Below are 14,296 nucleotides of genomic sequence, written 5' to 3'. Positions count from 1 at the left end.
GCCAACGGGCTCCGAGAAGTCCATTCGACAGACGGTCGGAACGATAAATTGAGCAGGAAAGACGGCATCAATCGGGGTCGTTTTGGAGGACTAAATTCTATTTTTTCGGGACTTGTTTTTGTGCCACTTCTGGCTTTTTCGAGTCTCGTTTTTGAGAACGGAATTCCCGACGTCGTGAGATTCCAACGATTTGGATCCAGCCGGAAATAGTCTACGGAGGTGCTCCGGGCAGTGGTGCGTGCCCGTGGAGCAGAGCAACCAGCCAGTGTTGCCAGATATTCCCGTGATATTCAGCTATGATAAACCTGTGTCGTCCGATAGCTGTGATATGACTGTTTTGCGTTTGGAATATAAAGTTTGTGAACTATGGTAGGAAACGGGTCCGTGAGTAGTTAAGCTAGCATAGGTTTTTAATATGTCGTAAGAGTAAATTGTGATTGTATCCACGATGATTTGGGTTTTGCTTATTTGTGGTTTGGGTAAGAGTTAGCCGTGCAGCACACACTGAAAGTCAGTGGTGCTCAACTTGTTTCAAACTTCTTATCGTAACATCTAGGTGTCCGTTTTATAAAATGAACACTCCTTAGAAAATAAATTGAAACTGAAAGATATTTTTTTCATTTATTTTTAAAAGCAAAACGTTTGAAAATTTTCAACTATTTCCTACAAATTCCCTTCAGTATCGGGTCAAAGAACAGATATAAACGTATCTGGTCATCTAGAAATATGTTTCACCAGGATCTTGAATCGGTCATATATTGGTATGTATCTTGCTCTTTAAGGTAATTGTCCGTTACTCCGGTTGAACTGACGAATCTTGGAACGATTTGGGATATTTTGATGTCTAGTGTGTACGTAGCATGGTATCGCGACTGAAATTTCGCTAAGCAAACGTAGTCACATTGCAAAGTTGTCAGCTAATATGTGTGAACAAATAATTCAAGAACGTACCAAACAAGGTGTAAAACAGATTGATGAAGATAAATTTTGGACATATGTAAAAATGTGCAGGCGAATCACGATGATTTTGAACACTTTTTCAGTCTTTTGCAAAGTTTTCGTTGGGATCTACAGGCTTCATATGTTTTCTGAAGTACGATTTGGTATGGGCCCGAAAAGTTTCAATTGGTCTCGCTTGAGGACGATTCGACGGATTCATCTAACGCGGTACGATTTGGACTTTGTTGGATTGGTACCAAGCCATCGTGTCCTTTGAGTAGTGAACTGGTGGAAACCCAGCCCAAAACAGTACTGGGAGATCTCACTCTCGGACGTAAACAGCTGTGTTCATTGTGTCAGTATTCACGAACGGCTCGGAAAGATTGCCACACTCACATATGGCTTTCCAAATCCTTCGCCAACATTTCTGTAAAAGTTGATGTCTTCTTCTCTTCAATTCTTTGGCCATCCCGACCTTGTGATACCCGGAAGCGTTTTGTAATCAAACTTGCAATAGGTTTTATCGTCGCACACCCATTTTGCACACAGCAGTTGATCATATATTTTACGAACTTTGGCTATATGTATTAAGACTCAATCTCCTACTTTTTGGCCACATCCCGAACTGGAGCAGTCTTACTACTGGCGTAAGCACGCATGACTTTCCGGTCCAAAACTTTGTCCACCGGACCCGGTTCCCACCTAGATTTTTTTGTCCACGAAGCTGCTTTCCTCTCCACACTTGTGAATCGAATCGAAGACCGCTTCAATGCATACTGCTTCTGTTTTCGCCAACGAAGTTAGAGAAATGTTAGTACACGATATTTTTGCACTTTTACGGGAAAATGCTCCTCATTTTAACAAAAATTATTAAAAACATAGTTTAGGGATTAGGATTAGTATGTGGATTTAGTATTTATCTAAATGACGAAATATGTATGTCAAATAGATTGAAGCTGCATATAGATTGACAGTGTATGGCCGATGACATAGTGAATACGATGCGATGCGATGCGGTGAATGCGATTCAATGCGGTGAACCACATTTCATGAAAATGTATGTGAATCGCGTAAACCTGACATACTCAACGCGGCGAAGCAGATGTCAATTTGTTCCGCCGCTCGAGTTCGCATAGGCTGCGTCCGTAAATTTTCCGCCAATTCGCATCGCATCGCACTCACTATGTCATCGGCCTATGTGTAGCTATTTTGTGAACGCACTCCACCGTTCTCGTGAGTGAAAAAGAGAATCGAGAGTTGAATAGTCCTATTTGCCGCTGATAGTGTTAGTGATATTATGCTGGTTGTTTCACCAACACTTTTTAGTTTTGGGACAATCAACCTCAAAAACGACCATGTTTGTCGACCGGCTGTCCTTTTTTTGTACCGAGAGTTTTGGAGGTTAATTGTCCCGTCTCATCTGTACACGCTCAGCAAGTGTGCGTAAGAAATGTCAAAAACAACTCTATTGCGAATGTATTGATGATATCTCCAGCTTTAGGAAACGTCATGTGAGTGTGAGCGTCTGGAGAAAAAGTCAGTTAAGAAACGATGTTTGATACGAAAACATGCGTTTTTCGGAATACGGTTTTCTTACTGAACGGTTTTCTTACTTCTTCTTCTTGAAATGTTAGTCGTCCGGTCACTACACATAGCTGATGTAGTTCACCATCGTTTCCTTACAAAACCTTATAGAGTTTAAACTGCTGCTAGGGATAGGATACCATATGAGCTGCGACATGAATCAACGAATGCAGTTCATTTATTTTCAACAAAAGTAGATTACTAACTAACTTAATCTTTATAAATAAATATTTCAAATTTTGACTAACGGTGTTGTTTTTCAAACCAATTTGATAAGGCAATATTTGATTCAATTTGCATCAGAAAACACGTTGAACACTGACTCATCGAAGGCAATAAACATGCAAGATGTGTAATTGTTTGGACCATTCGATGCCCCTGGTCCGTCAAGATCGAATTGCTTTGCCACCACATAGCTCCACATGCCAGTTTTACACATTCTCGAACGTTGACGACTTTTCTTCCCCCTTCTTTTTAGACCTTTTCTCCCCTACAAGTGCTGCTGCGCATCTTTTCTTCAATCCTTCCCTCCAGCCGTCAAACCGAGCAAAAAAAGAACAAGCGATTTCCCTATCTGTAACTGAATGATTTATTTTATTTTATTATAAAGTAGTATTATTTCTACTAATTGGCATATTTATATTGCTTTATAATGGTCTCCGGGGTTACTCGAGAGGCGCATTTTGTCGTCATCATCCGGTGCCACGTCTTGTTTTTGTTTTTTTTCTGGACCTGGGTCCCGGGACGATTTGACAGATTCGCGAGAAACAATGCCCGCGCTCGTCCTTTGGCTGGGTAGTTCCAACCAAGAGCGAAATAGACCGGAGGATGGATGCCAGGGGAAGCAAGAGATTAAGGTTACGTGATATTGCGCCCGCACTCCAAACTGCGAGAAGGTAATCGGCTAGCTGGGTAGTGAGCTCACTATTGTTTGTTTGCGGGTTGACTGACGGCCCGGAATAACACGAAAAAAAAGGTTCATTAAAATGAGCTATTCCCCAGTCCCAGGTCCGTCTGGTGGAGTCTTCTTTACGCTGGAACGAACATATGATCTGGACAACAGCTGGATAACAAGGACCAGATGGATGCTGTGGAGCCCCGATGATTGGGTCGTCGTTTATTGGAAAGGCTTTCGAATGACGAGTTTCCTCATCTCATCGGACCAAGGGATTTGAATAATTTATTCGTTTCCAAATCATTGTGGGGCTGTTATTCAGGTTCGAGTTTATTATTTTTATTATTATGAGCTTGTTTGGTGGGACAACACTTTTATTCGAGTCAGATCAACTGACCTTTGAAACAATCTGTTTAAGGGTATTGGTAAACTTTTGTTTCTTGAATTGAATTGGAATTTTTTTTTCTTTTGGTCATTGAATGAACTTATACCACAGATTTTTGTGAGTGTTCTCAAATTAGGGATGCAAATGCTGGAAAAAGATAGGATAATGTTCATATAAATAACATAATTTGAAACAAATTGACAATTTTTGAATGTTTGAATTCTTCAATATCTTGTATGATCCCGTTTCTATGACATTATGATCTTATATCTATAAAATAGAAGAGGTATAGAAATGAAGAAAACAATTTAAAATAGATAATGATAGAATGATAGAATGATAGAAGTATAGAAATGAAGAAAACAATTTAAAATAGATGCCTAACCATGTATTTCAAATAATTCAACCTCTCAAGTGAAGGAAGCGAATGTATTGAAAAAATAATTGAGTAAAATTACAACTGCTAGAGTAAAATACGATGCTTCAACGTGAGGTACAATAATCGATCGAAATAACTATAGATATTGAACATTTTGACAACTTTGAAATGTCAATATTTTCAATTTTTCATTTTGCCGTTTTTGTCAATTTTGTCAATTTTGTCAATTTGTCAGTTTTGTCAGTTTTGTCAATTTTGTCAATTTTGTCATTTGTCAATTTTGTCAATTTTGTCAATTTTGTCAATTTTGTCAATTTTGTCAATTTTGTCAATTTTGTCAATTTTGTCAATTTTGTCAATTTTGTCAATTTTGTCAATTTTGTCAATTTTGTCAATTTTGTCAATTTTGTCAATTTTGTCAATTTTGTCAATTTTGTCAATTTTGTCAATTTTGTCAATTTTGTCATTTTTGTCATTTTTGTCATTTTTGTCATTTTTGTCATTTTTGTCAATTTGTCAATTTTGTCATTTTTGTCATTTTTGTCATTTTTGTCATTTTTGTCATTTTGTCATTTTTGTCATTTTTGTCATTTTTGTCATTTTTGTCATTTTTGTCATTTTTGTCATTTTTGTCATTTTGTCATTTTTGTCATTTTTGTCATTTTTGTCATTTTGTCATTTTTGTCATTTTTGTCATTTTTGTCATTTTTGTCATTTTGTCATTTTTGTCATTTTTGTCATTTTTGTCATTTTGTCATTTTTGTCATTTTTGTCATTTTTGTCATTTTTGTCATTTTTGTCATTTTTGTCATTTTTGTCATTTTTGTCATTTTTGTCATTTTTGTCATTTTTGTCATTTTTGTCATTTTTGTCATTTTTGTCATTTTTGTCATTTTGTCATTTTTGTCATTTTTGTCATTTTTGTCATTTTTGTCATTTTTTGTCATTTTTGTCATTTTGTCATTTTTGTCATTTTTGTCATTTTTGTCATTTTTGTCATTTTTGTCATTTTTGTCATTTTGTCATTTTTGTCATTTTTGTCATTTTTGTCATTTTTGTCATTTTTGTCATTTTTGTCATTTTTGTCATTTTTGTCATTTTTGTCATTTTTGTCATTTTTGTCATTTTTGTCATTTTTGTCATTTTTGTCATTTTTGTCATTTTTGTCATTTTTGTCATTTTTGTCATTTTGTCATTTTGTCATTTTTGTCATTTTTGTCATTTTTGTCATTTTTGTCATTTTTGTCATTTTTGTCATTTTTGTCATTTTTGTCATTTTTGTCATTTTTGTCATTTTTGTCATTTTTGTCATTTTTGTCATTTTTGTCATTTTTGTCATTTTTGTCATTTTTGTCATTTTTGTCATTTTTGTCATTTTTGTCATTTTTGTCATTTTTGTCATTTTTGTCATTTTGTCATTTTTGTCATTTTTGTCATTTTTGTCATTTTGTCATTTTGTCATTTTTGTCATTTTTGTCATTTTGTCATTTTGTCATTTTGTCAATTTTGTCAATTTTGTCAATTTTGTCAGTTTTGTCAGTTTTGTCAATTTTGTCAATTTTGTCAATTTTGTCAATTTTGTCAATTTTGTCAATTTTGTCAATTTTGTCAATTTTGTCAATTTTGTCAATTTTGTCAATTTTGTCAATTTTGTCAATTTTGTCAATTTTGTCAATTTTGTCAATTTTGTCAATTTTGTCAATTTTGTCAATTTTGTCAATTTTGTCATTTTTGTCCTTTTTGTCAATTTTGTTAATTTTGTCAATTTTGTCAATTTTGTCAATTTTGTCAATTTTGTCAATTTTGTCAATTTTGTCAGTTTTGTCATTTTTGTCATTTTTGTCATTTTTGTCATTTTTGTCATTTTTGTCATTTTTGTCATTTTTGTCAATTTTGTCATTTTTGTCAATTTTGTCAATTTTGTCATTTTTGTCATTTTTGTCATTTTTGTCATTTTTGTCATTTTTGTCATTTTTGTCATTTTTGTCATTTTTGTCATTTTTGTCATTTTTGTCATTTTTGTCATTTTTGTCATTTTTGTCATTTTTGTCATTTTTGTCATTTTTGTCATTTTTGTCATTTTTGTCATTTTTGTCAATTTTGTCAATTTTGTCAATTTTGTCAATTTTGTCAATTATGTCATTCAAGTCAATTTTGTCAATTTTGTCAATTTTGTCAATTTTGTCAATTTTGTCAATTTTGTCAATTTTGTCAATTTTGTCAATTTTGTCAATTTTGTCAATTTTGTCAATTTTGTCAATTTTGTCAATTTTGTCAATTTTGTCAATTTTGTCAATTTTGTCATTTTTGTCATTTTTGTCAATTTTGTCAATTTTGTCAATTTTGTCAATTTTGTCAATTTTGTCAATTTTGTCAATTTTGTCAATTTTGTCAATTTTGTCAATTTTGTCAATTTTGTCAATTTTGTCAATTTTGTCAATTTTGTCAATTTTGTCAATTTTGTCAGTTTTGTCAATTTTGTCAATTTTGTCAATTTTGTCAGTTTTGTCAGTTTTGTCAGTTTTGTCAATTTTGTCAATTTTGTCAATTTTGTCAATTTTGTCAATTTTGTCAATTTTGTCAATTTTGTCAATTTTGTCAATTTTGTCAATTTTGTCAATTTTGTCAATTTTGTCAATTTTGTCAATTTTGTCAATTTTGTCAATTTTGTCATTTTTGTCCTTTTTGTCAATTTTGTTAATTTTGTCAATTTTGTCAATTTTGTCAATTTTGTCAATTTTGTCAATTTTGTCAATTTTGTCAATTTTGTCAGTTTTGTCATTTTTGTCATTTTTGTCATTTTTGTCATTTTTGTCATTTTTGTCAATTTTGTCAATTTTGTCATTTTTGTCATTTTTTGTTTTTTGTCATTTTTGTCATTTTTGTCATTTTTGTCATTTTTGTCATTTTTGTCATTTTTGTCATTTTTGTCATTTTTGTCATTTTTGTCATTTTTGTCATTTTTGTCATTTTTGTCATTTTTGTCATTTTTGTCATTTTTGTCATTTTTGTCATTTTTGTCATTTTTGTCATTTTTGTCATTTTTGTCATTTTTGTCATTTTTGTCATTTTTGTCATTTTTGTCATTTTTGTCATTTTTGTCATTTTTGTCATTTTTGTCATTTTTGTCATTTTTGTCATTTTTGTCATTTTTGTCATTTTTGTCATTTATGTCATTTTTGTCATTTATGTCATTTTTGTCATTTTTGTCATTTTTGTCAATTTTGTCATTTTTGTCATTTTTGTCATTGTTCGCGCCAAAACATCAGCAGCGCGAGCCAAGCGACGATCACCTCAGCTGCAGAAATAACAACCTCAGCTACAAGCAGCATCAATTATTGCCACACGTATCAGCAGTGGTAGGAGACAATAGGGATAGAATTAGAAGCAGTGTATCACCCGTGTCGGTCGGTCGTTTGTCTAGTTTTCAATACAGTCCACTTATGATCAATCGAGTTAAGCGTTTTTTGTTCTAATTTATTAAATAAATGTTCCCGTGTAATCGTATCACCTGCTAAGTGTCGTGCCGTGATTTAATATCCGAACTATCACGTCTGGAAACTTCCGCGGTTGTTCTGAACCAGTGCGCCTTTAGGGATTGGCCCTAACATTTGGTCCTTCGAACCGGATTAAACCGCGGAGTTTGTGCGCGTTTTCCTGTGTGAACGCTTTGTGTGAACAAGTGCTTTTGTGCTAGTCGGCTTGGCTTGGGTTTGCCCCATTTTGTGCAAGTCCCTATTTCAATCGGGTGGCTTGGGATTATCCCTATTTTTTTCAATCGCGGGCTCGGGTTTACCGTATAAAAGTGCACTTGGGCAGCCTGATTGGCGGGCGGTTCTCTACCAAAGTGTGTGCTTCTCTTGAACGGCAATTCCTTCCCCCGGGTGGGCTTGAAATGAAAAGTGAAACCATAGAAAACACCCCAGAAGTATAGATATTTTTCTTGACATCTTGTGGTTGAAAAGCCCTCATGGAGTGGCACATGTAAAGTGATGCAAATTGGTGGTTTTTAAGCACTTTTAAAGTTGCATTTAGTGAGTGGTGGAATTTAATTCCTGAAGAAAACAACAGCCGGCTGGATACATCGAATTACAAAATCGCATTTTGGAGTAAAGGTTGATCACGTTACTGTTGCAGAAGGATTCGTCGTTTGCCAAAGGACACCACGATAGGATACAAGATAAGTACTAGTAGATAGAGTGTGAGTGTGAATACGCGATTAAATGGTTGAGGTGGCTGAATCAGGCTTGCATGATTTGCCTAAATTTTAAGAATAGTGGAGATTCTGATAAGCTTCCTCCGGTAGACTTTGAGCAGCCGCTTAGTGCATAAAAGCTCTAAATTAATTATACTACGATACAAGTATCGGTAAACTAACATTTGCCTGTCAAATAAGTCAATTTATCGCCGTTTGAGGTCTCGGGAGTGTTTTTGTGAAAAGTGTTGTGTTTTATAAAATGAATAACGATTTGCGACATCTATCCAAGCAAGAACGGATCTTGTGGAACTTGCTAGAGAGTTTTGAAGATTTTCTTCAAGATTACGACGATGATCGGGATCAAGGTTCACTTCAACCACGGCTGGCTAAATTGGACGAGGCTTATGAAAAGTTTTGTGATCTACGTGTTAAAATAGAAATGCTTCTGGAAAACCTTGAAGAGGATTCGGAAGACAGCGATCGAAAGATGGAAGTTCGGAAAAGGGAAAGCAAGAAGGTGTACAAGGGATTCGTGACACGGTATTTTTCATTGAAACAACAGCTGCTGTCGAAAATGGAGTCGATTCCCGCACGATCAACACAATCCTCTGTTTCCGACACAGTTTTGCCGTGTCACACAAAATATCCGGAGCTTCAGCTGCCAACTTTCTCTGGAAAACTGTTAGATTGGATCAATTTCCGGGACAACTTCAAGTCGCTGATTCATGATAACATCCAACTAAATGATATGGATAAGTTCAACTACCTCCGGACGTCATTGAGAAACGACGCGCTTCTCCATATCAATCAAATTCAAGTTTCAGCAACGAATTACAGCCTAGCGTGGAGCACGCTTGAATCCAAATTTGAAAATCACAAGTTGATTGCACAGGAGAATATGAAGGCTCTATTTGCCACACCTGCCATGGGCGCAGAATGTTATGAAGCGTTGAATGCACTATTGTCGGCGTTTAAAATCAATCTTCAACAGTTAGAAAAACTAGGCCAGAGAACAAGTGATTGGAGTACATTATTGGCGTTTATGCTCTCGCAAAAATTGGATGCCGAAACCTACCGTCTTTGGGAAACTCACCATGCTTCCAAAAATGTACCTACCTATGAAGCCATGTTTGAGTTCCTGGAAAATCATTGCGCGATCCTACAGTCAACGGCCAGTCGAAGCGGCGAAAATCAAAACACAAGAGCTACCATCAGTCACAGCACAGCCACATCAGAGGGATTCTGCCCTATTTGTCACAACGGAAGACACAACGCAGAGCAATGCATTAGATTTAGCAGGATGCGGATTATTGACCGGAAGTTTTTGGTGCGCAGATTAGGGCTCTGTTTGAATTGTTTAAATTCCGGACATTTTACTGCTGACTGCTCGCAAGGAACCTGTTCGAAGTGTGGACAATATCATCACAATCTTTTGCACCCGTATTCTCCCAACCAAAACAACCCATTCAACGTGCAGAACTTCGCTCAAGACCCACGAAGACCTCAACGCGCGGACAGTCAATCAAGAAGGGAACCTTATACACATCAGCCTCAGTCCCGGATGGAAAGCAACCAATCTCCACAGAACACCTCACAACTTACACAACAGCCACCTCCCACAAACACACCCACTACTAGCCACCACACTTCTACTCTACTCAGTACACAACAGAACACCCGCACTGCTATTCTATCGACAGCGGTCGTTATGCTAGCTGATAGCAGTGGAAACACAGTTTTAGCCCGTGCATTGTTGGACAATGGGTCTCAAATATCTTTAATTACCGAAGATTTGTCAAAGAAGCTGAATTTTGTCCGTGTTCAAGAAAGTCTTCCCGTAAAAGGTGTTGGAGGGTCCACAACTCTTTCGAAAGAATCTGTCCTAGCTCGTATTGTGTCCACCAAATCTTCATTTACGACCACCGAGACGAAATTGTTTGTGCTACCACAAATCACGTTGGATTTGCCCCAAACAAGCATTGACGTTAGTAGCTGGAGATTGCCACCTTCGGTCAGCCTTGCAGATCCCAATTTCAACAAATCAAGCCCCGTTGATCTCGTGATAGGAGTTTCTACATTTTACGAAGTTCTGCTGCCGAACCAGATGAAGATTAATGATGCCGGCCCAATCCTACAGAATTCTCATCTGGGGTGGATTGTCGCAGGAGAGCTTCCAGAAGAAACAGTTGTTTCTTACAACGCCATGATGTCAACTGGAAAAATAGCGAATGATCTGCCTCATTTTGAGATATCATGTTGGAGTTCTATTCTCTCTCTTTTCCTTCTGGTAACATTCAATACTGCCTGTTTTTGCTACTTTCATGGTTTTGCGAGTGTACCCTTTGTTTTTCTTAATATGTTTCTCCAAGAACTTTGGAAAGGAAAGTTTCTTGCGATGAAAAATACAAACATGAACACCAGTACCTATTGGCTGAAATTGCGGGACAAATTGGATGAATACTGCAGCAAATGTATACCCCGATGGGTGGGTCGAATTCTGCAGAAAGGGAATTGCATGGAAACTCCACGGATTATGCGACTTCTCCGGAGAGAACAACGAAATACAATGATACACTTTTAATCACTTCATAACGATCTCACACCTGCTTCTTTGTAAAATGCGTCGGAGTCTTAGTATATCATCATCGTCAACACGAGTCCTGGAGAATCATATTAAAATAAGTATTTTTCGCCCCCATGAGGGGCACTTTTGGCACTGTCGGCGTATCAGCCGTATTGTCAGGGGGCCGACTGATAAGTTACGTTCAATCCCTCTATTCGTTTGCGGAACATACAGTGTTTTTCCTTCGCCAGGGTTGTACACAGCACCACGAGTAGCACCATAAGTATCGGACGTCACCATGCTATGGACCACGCCCTGACCTGATCATCGTTTACTCCCTTCATTCGTTCAACATAAAATGTTTTTTCTGCCCCCATGAGGGGTACTGTTGGCACTGGCGGCGTATTAGCCGTATTGCCAGGGGGCCAACAGATAAGATAAGTTCACCTTGTCTGTTTATTTGCGGAATTCTACAGTTCTTTTCCCTCCGCCAGGGTATTATACTTTACACGGCTTCTAAGAAGATCAGGATCGTTACCACTGATGCCACACCATCGATGATGTGGACTCAATATTACAGTAAATCACCGTTTGTTTCATCACACAAGCTGAGTAAGCCCCCATAGGGGCATCCATTGGCGTACGGTGGCTTAACCAGTCACCATTGCCAGGGGGCCAATTTCTAAGTTATGTTTATCGTATTTTATATATTTCGGATACCAACGTATTGTTGTTTCATCAGATCATCCAAAACGACCTAACCAGACCGGAGAGTTTATCCAGATCGCTATATAATCTTCAGATAAGTATGCCCCCAGTTGGGGCGCATTTGGCTAGGAGCGGCATATCAGCCGTCGATGCCAGGGGGCGATTTCAAAGTTATGTTTTCCCAAACCACTAGAAGCACGGAAGAATAGTCTTTTTTATATATTCAACAGGGTACTGTTTGGAACGCGCCATATCTGAGGACACCCACACGACTGTTGGAACACTTTGAGCATCTGCAGCCCCCGAAAGGGGCGAACTGTGGCTTTTAGCGAAGTTTACTCTTCGTGAATGCCTGGGGGCCACAGCGCAAGTTATGTTCCAAATATTTTTCAATCGACCCAGTATCAACCGTTTCCGTCTCCAACAGGAACACTTCAGGCATCAGATTTACCCTACAATCGAGCGCAACTATTCGGATGGCATCAGTGTATGAGAGTATGGTTCATCGCAGTTGATGACAGCATGTTGAATATCAGTTAGATGGTGTCTTTGAGAACGTAACAACCTTATCGAGATGTGGTCCAAGTCGATACTGATGGAAGATTTCGTGTTGAGTGAACTCAAGGCGGGCGGTATGTTCGCGCCAAAACATCAGCAGCGCGAGCCAAGCGACGATCACCTCAGCTGCAGAAATAACAACCTCAGCTACAAGCAGCATCAATTATTGCCACACGTATCAGCAGTGGTCAGAACAAAAGTGCGTGTGAGCAGCGTGGGAAAAAGAATCACCGATGACCGATCTGCTAGTAGGGAGACAATAGGGATAGAATTAGAAGCAGTGTATCACCCGTGTCGGTCGGTCGTTTGTCTAGTTTTCAATACAGTCCACTTATGATCAATCGAGTTAAGCGTTTTTTGTTCTAATTTATTAAATAAATGTTCCCGTGTAATCGTATCACCTGCTAAGTGTCGTGCCGTGATTTAATATCCGAACTATCACGTCTGGAAACTTCCGCGGTTGTTCTGAACCAGTGCGCCTTTAGGGATTGGCCCTAACAGTCATTTTTGTCATTTTTGTCATTTTTGTCATTTTTGTCATTTTTGTCATTTTTGTCATTTTTGTCATTTTTGTCATTTTTGTCATTTTTGTCATTTTTGTCATTTTTGTCATTTTTGTCATTTTTGTCATTTTTGTCATTTTTGTCATTTTTGTCATTTTTGTCATTTTTGTCATTTTTGTCATTTTTGTCATTTTTGTCATTTTTGTCATTTTTGTCATTTTTGTCATTTTTGTCATTTTTGTCATTTTTGTCATTTTTGTCATTTTTGTCATTTTTGTCATTTTTGTCATTTTTGTCATTTTTGTCATTTTTGTCATTTTTGTCATTTTTGTCATTTTTGTCATTTTTGTCATTTTTGTCATTTTTGTCATTTTTGTCATTTTTGTCATTTTTGTCATTTTTGTCATTTATGTCATTTTTGTCATTTATGTCATTTTTGTCATTTTTGTCATTTTTGTCAATTTTGTCATTTTTGTCATTTTTGTCATTGTTCGCGCCAAAACATCAGCAGCGCGAGCCAAGCGACGATCACCTCAGCTGCAGAAATAACAACCTCAGCTACAAGCAGCATCAATTATTGCCACACGTATCAGCAGTGGTCAGAACAAAAGTGCGTGTGAGCAGCGTGGGAAAAAGAATCACCGATGACCGATCTGCTAGTAGGGAGACAATAGGGATAGAATTAGAAGCAGTGTATCACCCGTGTCGGTCGGTCGTTTGTCTAGTTTTCAATACAGTCCACTTATGATCAATCGAGTTAAGCGTTTTTTGTTCTAATTTATTAAATAAATGTTCCCGTGTAATCGTATCACCTGCTAAGTGTCGTGCCGTGATTTAATATCCGAACTATCACGTCTGGAAACTTCCGCGGTTGTTCTGAACCAGTGCGCCTTTAGGGATTGGCCCTAACAGTCATTTTTGTCATTTTTGTCATTTTTGTCATTTTTGTCATTTTTGTCATTTTTGTCATTTTTGTCATTTTTGTCATTTTTGTCATTTTTGTCATTTTTGTCATTTTTGTCATTTTTGTCATTTTTGTCATTTTTGTCATTTTTGTCATTTTTGTCATTTTTGTCATTTTTGTCATTTTTGTCATTTTTGTCATTTTTGTCATTTTTGTCATTTTTGTCATTTTTGTCATTTTTGTCATTTTTGTCATTTTTGTCATTTTTGTCATTTTTGTCATTTTTGTCATTTTTGTCATTTTTGTCATTTTTGTCATTTTTGTCATTTTTGTCATTTTTGTCATTTTTGTCATTTTTGTCATTTTTGTCATTTTTGTCATTTTTGTCATTTATGTCATTTTTGTCATTTATGTCATTTATGTCATTTTTGTCATTTTTGTCATTTTTGTCAATTTTGTCATTTTTGTCATTTTTGTCATTTTTGTCATTTTTGTCATTTTTGTCATTTTTGTCATTTTTGTCATTTTTGTCATTTTTGTCATTTTTGTCATTTTTGTCATTTTTGTCATTTTTGTCATTTTTGTCATTTTTGTCATTTTTGTCATTTTTGTCATTTTTGTCATTTTTGTCATTTTTGTCATTTTTGTCATTTTTGTCATTTTTGTCATTTTTGTCATTT

The 14,296-nt window shown here is 36.5% G+C and overlaps 1 protein-coding gene across 1 annotated transcript; it reads left to right on the top strand.

The window, feature by feature from the left end:
* The first annotated feature begins 8,639 nt into the window (after window positions 1–8,639).
* LOC129738244 (uncharacterized) lies at window positions 8,640–12,144 on the top strand. Its single transcript, XM_055729431.1, has 2 exons — window positions 8,640–10,667; window positions 12,079–12,144. Exons 1-2 carry the CDS (start codon window positions 8,640–8,642, stop codon window positions 12,142–12,144), a joined length of 2,094 nt encoding a protein of 697 aa, XP_055585406.1.
* The last annotated feature ends 2,152 nt before the right edge of the window (window positions 12,145–14,296 follow it).

This window comes from Uranotaenia lowii, chromosome 1 (genome assembly GCF_029784155.1).
Source record: "Uranotaenia lowii strain MFRU-FL chromosome 1, ASM2978415v1, whole genome shotgun sequence".
Classification (NCBI taxonomy): Eukaryota; Metazoa; Arthropoda; class Insecta; order Diptera; family Culicidae; genus Uranotaenia; species Uranotaenia lowii.
Note: the sequence above shows the minus strand (reverse complement) of the source record. Positions and strands in the feature narration are given on the sequence as shown.

What these genes read in the sequence shown, in the direction of transcription:
- LOC129738244 (XM_055729431.1), top strand. Translation starts at nt 8,640, where the DNA reads ATGAATAACGATTTGCGACATCTATCCAAGCAAGAACGGATCTTGTGG. An exon ending in TTCTCTCTCTTTTCCTTCTG is followed by an intron (nt 10,668 to 12,078) that starts GTAACATTCAAT and finishes CGTCTCCAACAG; the next exon opens with GAACACTTCAGGCATCAGAT.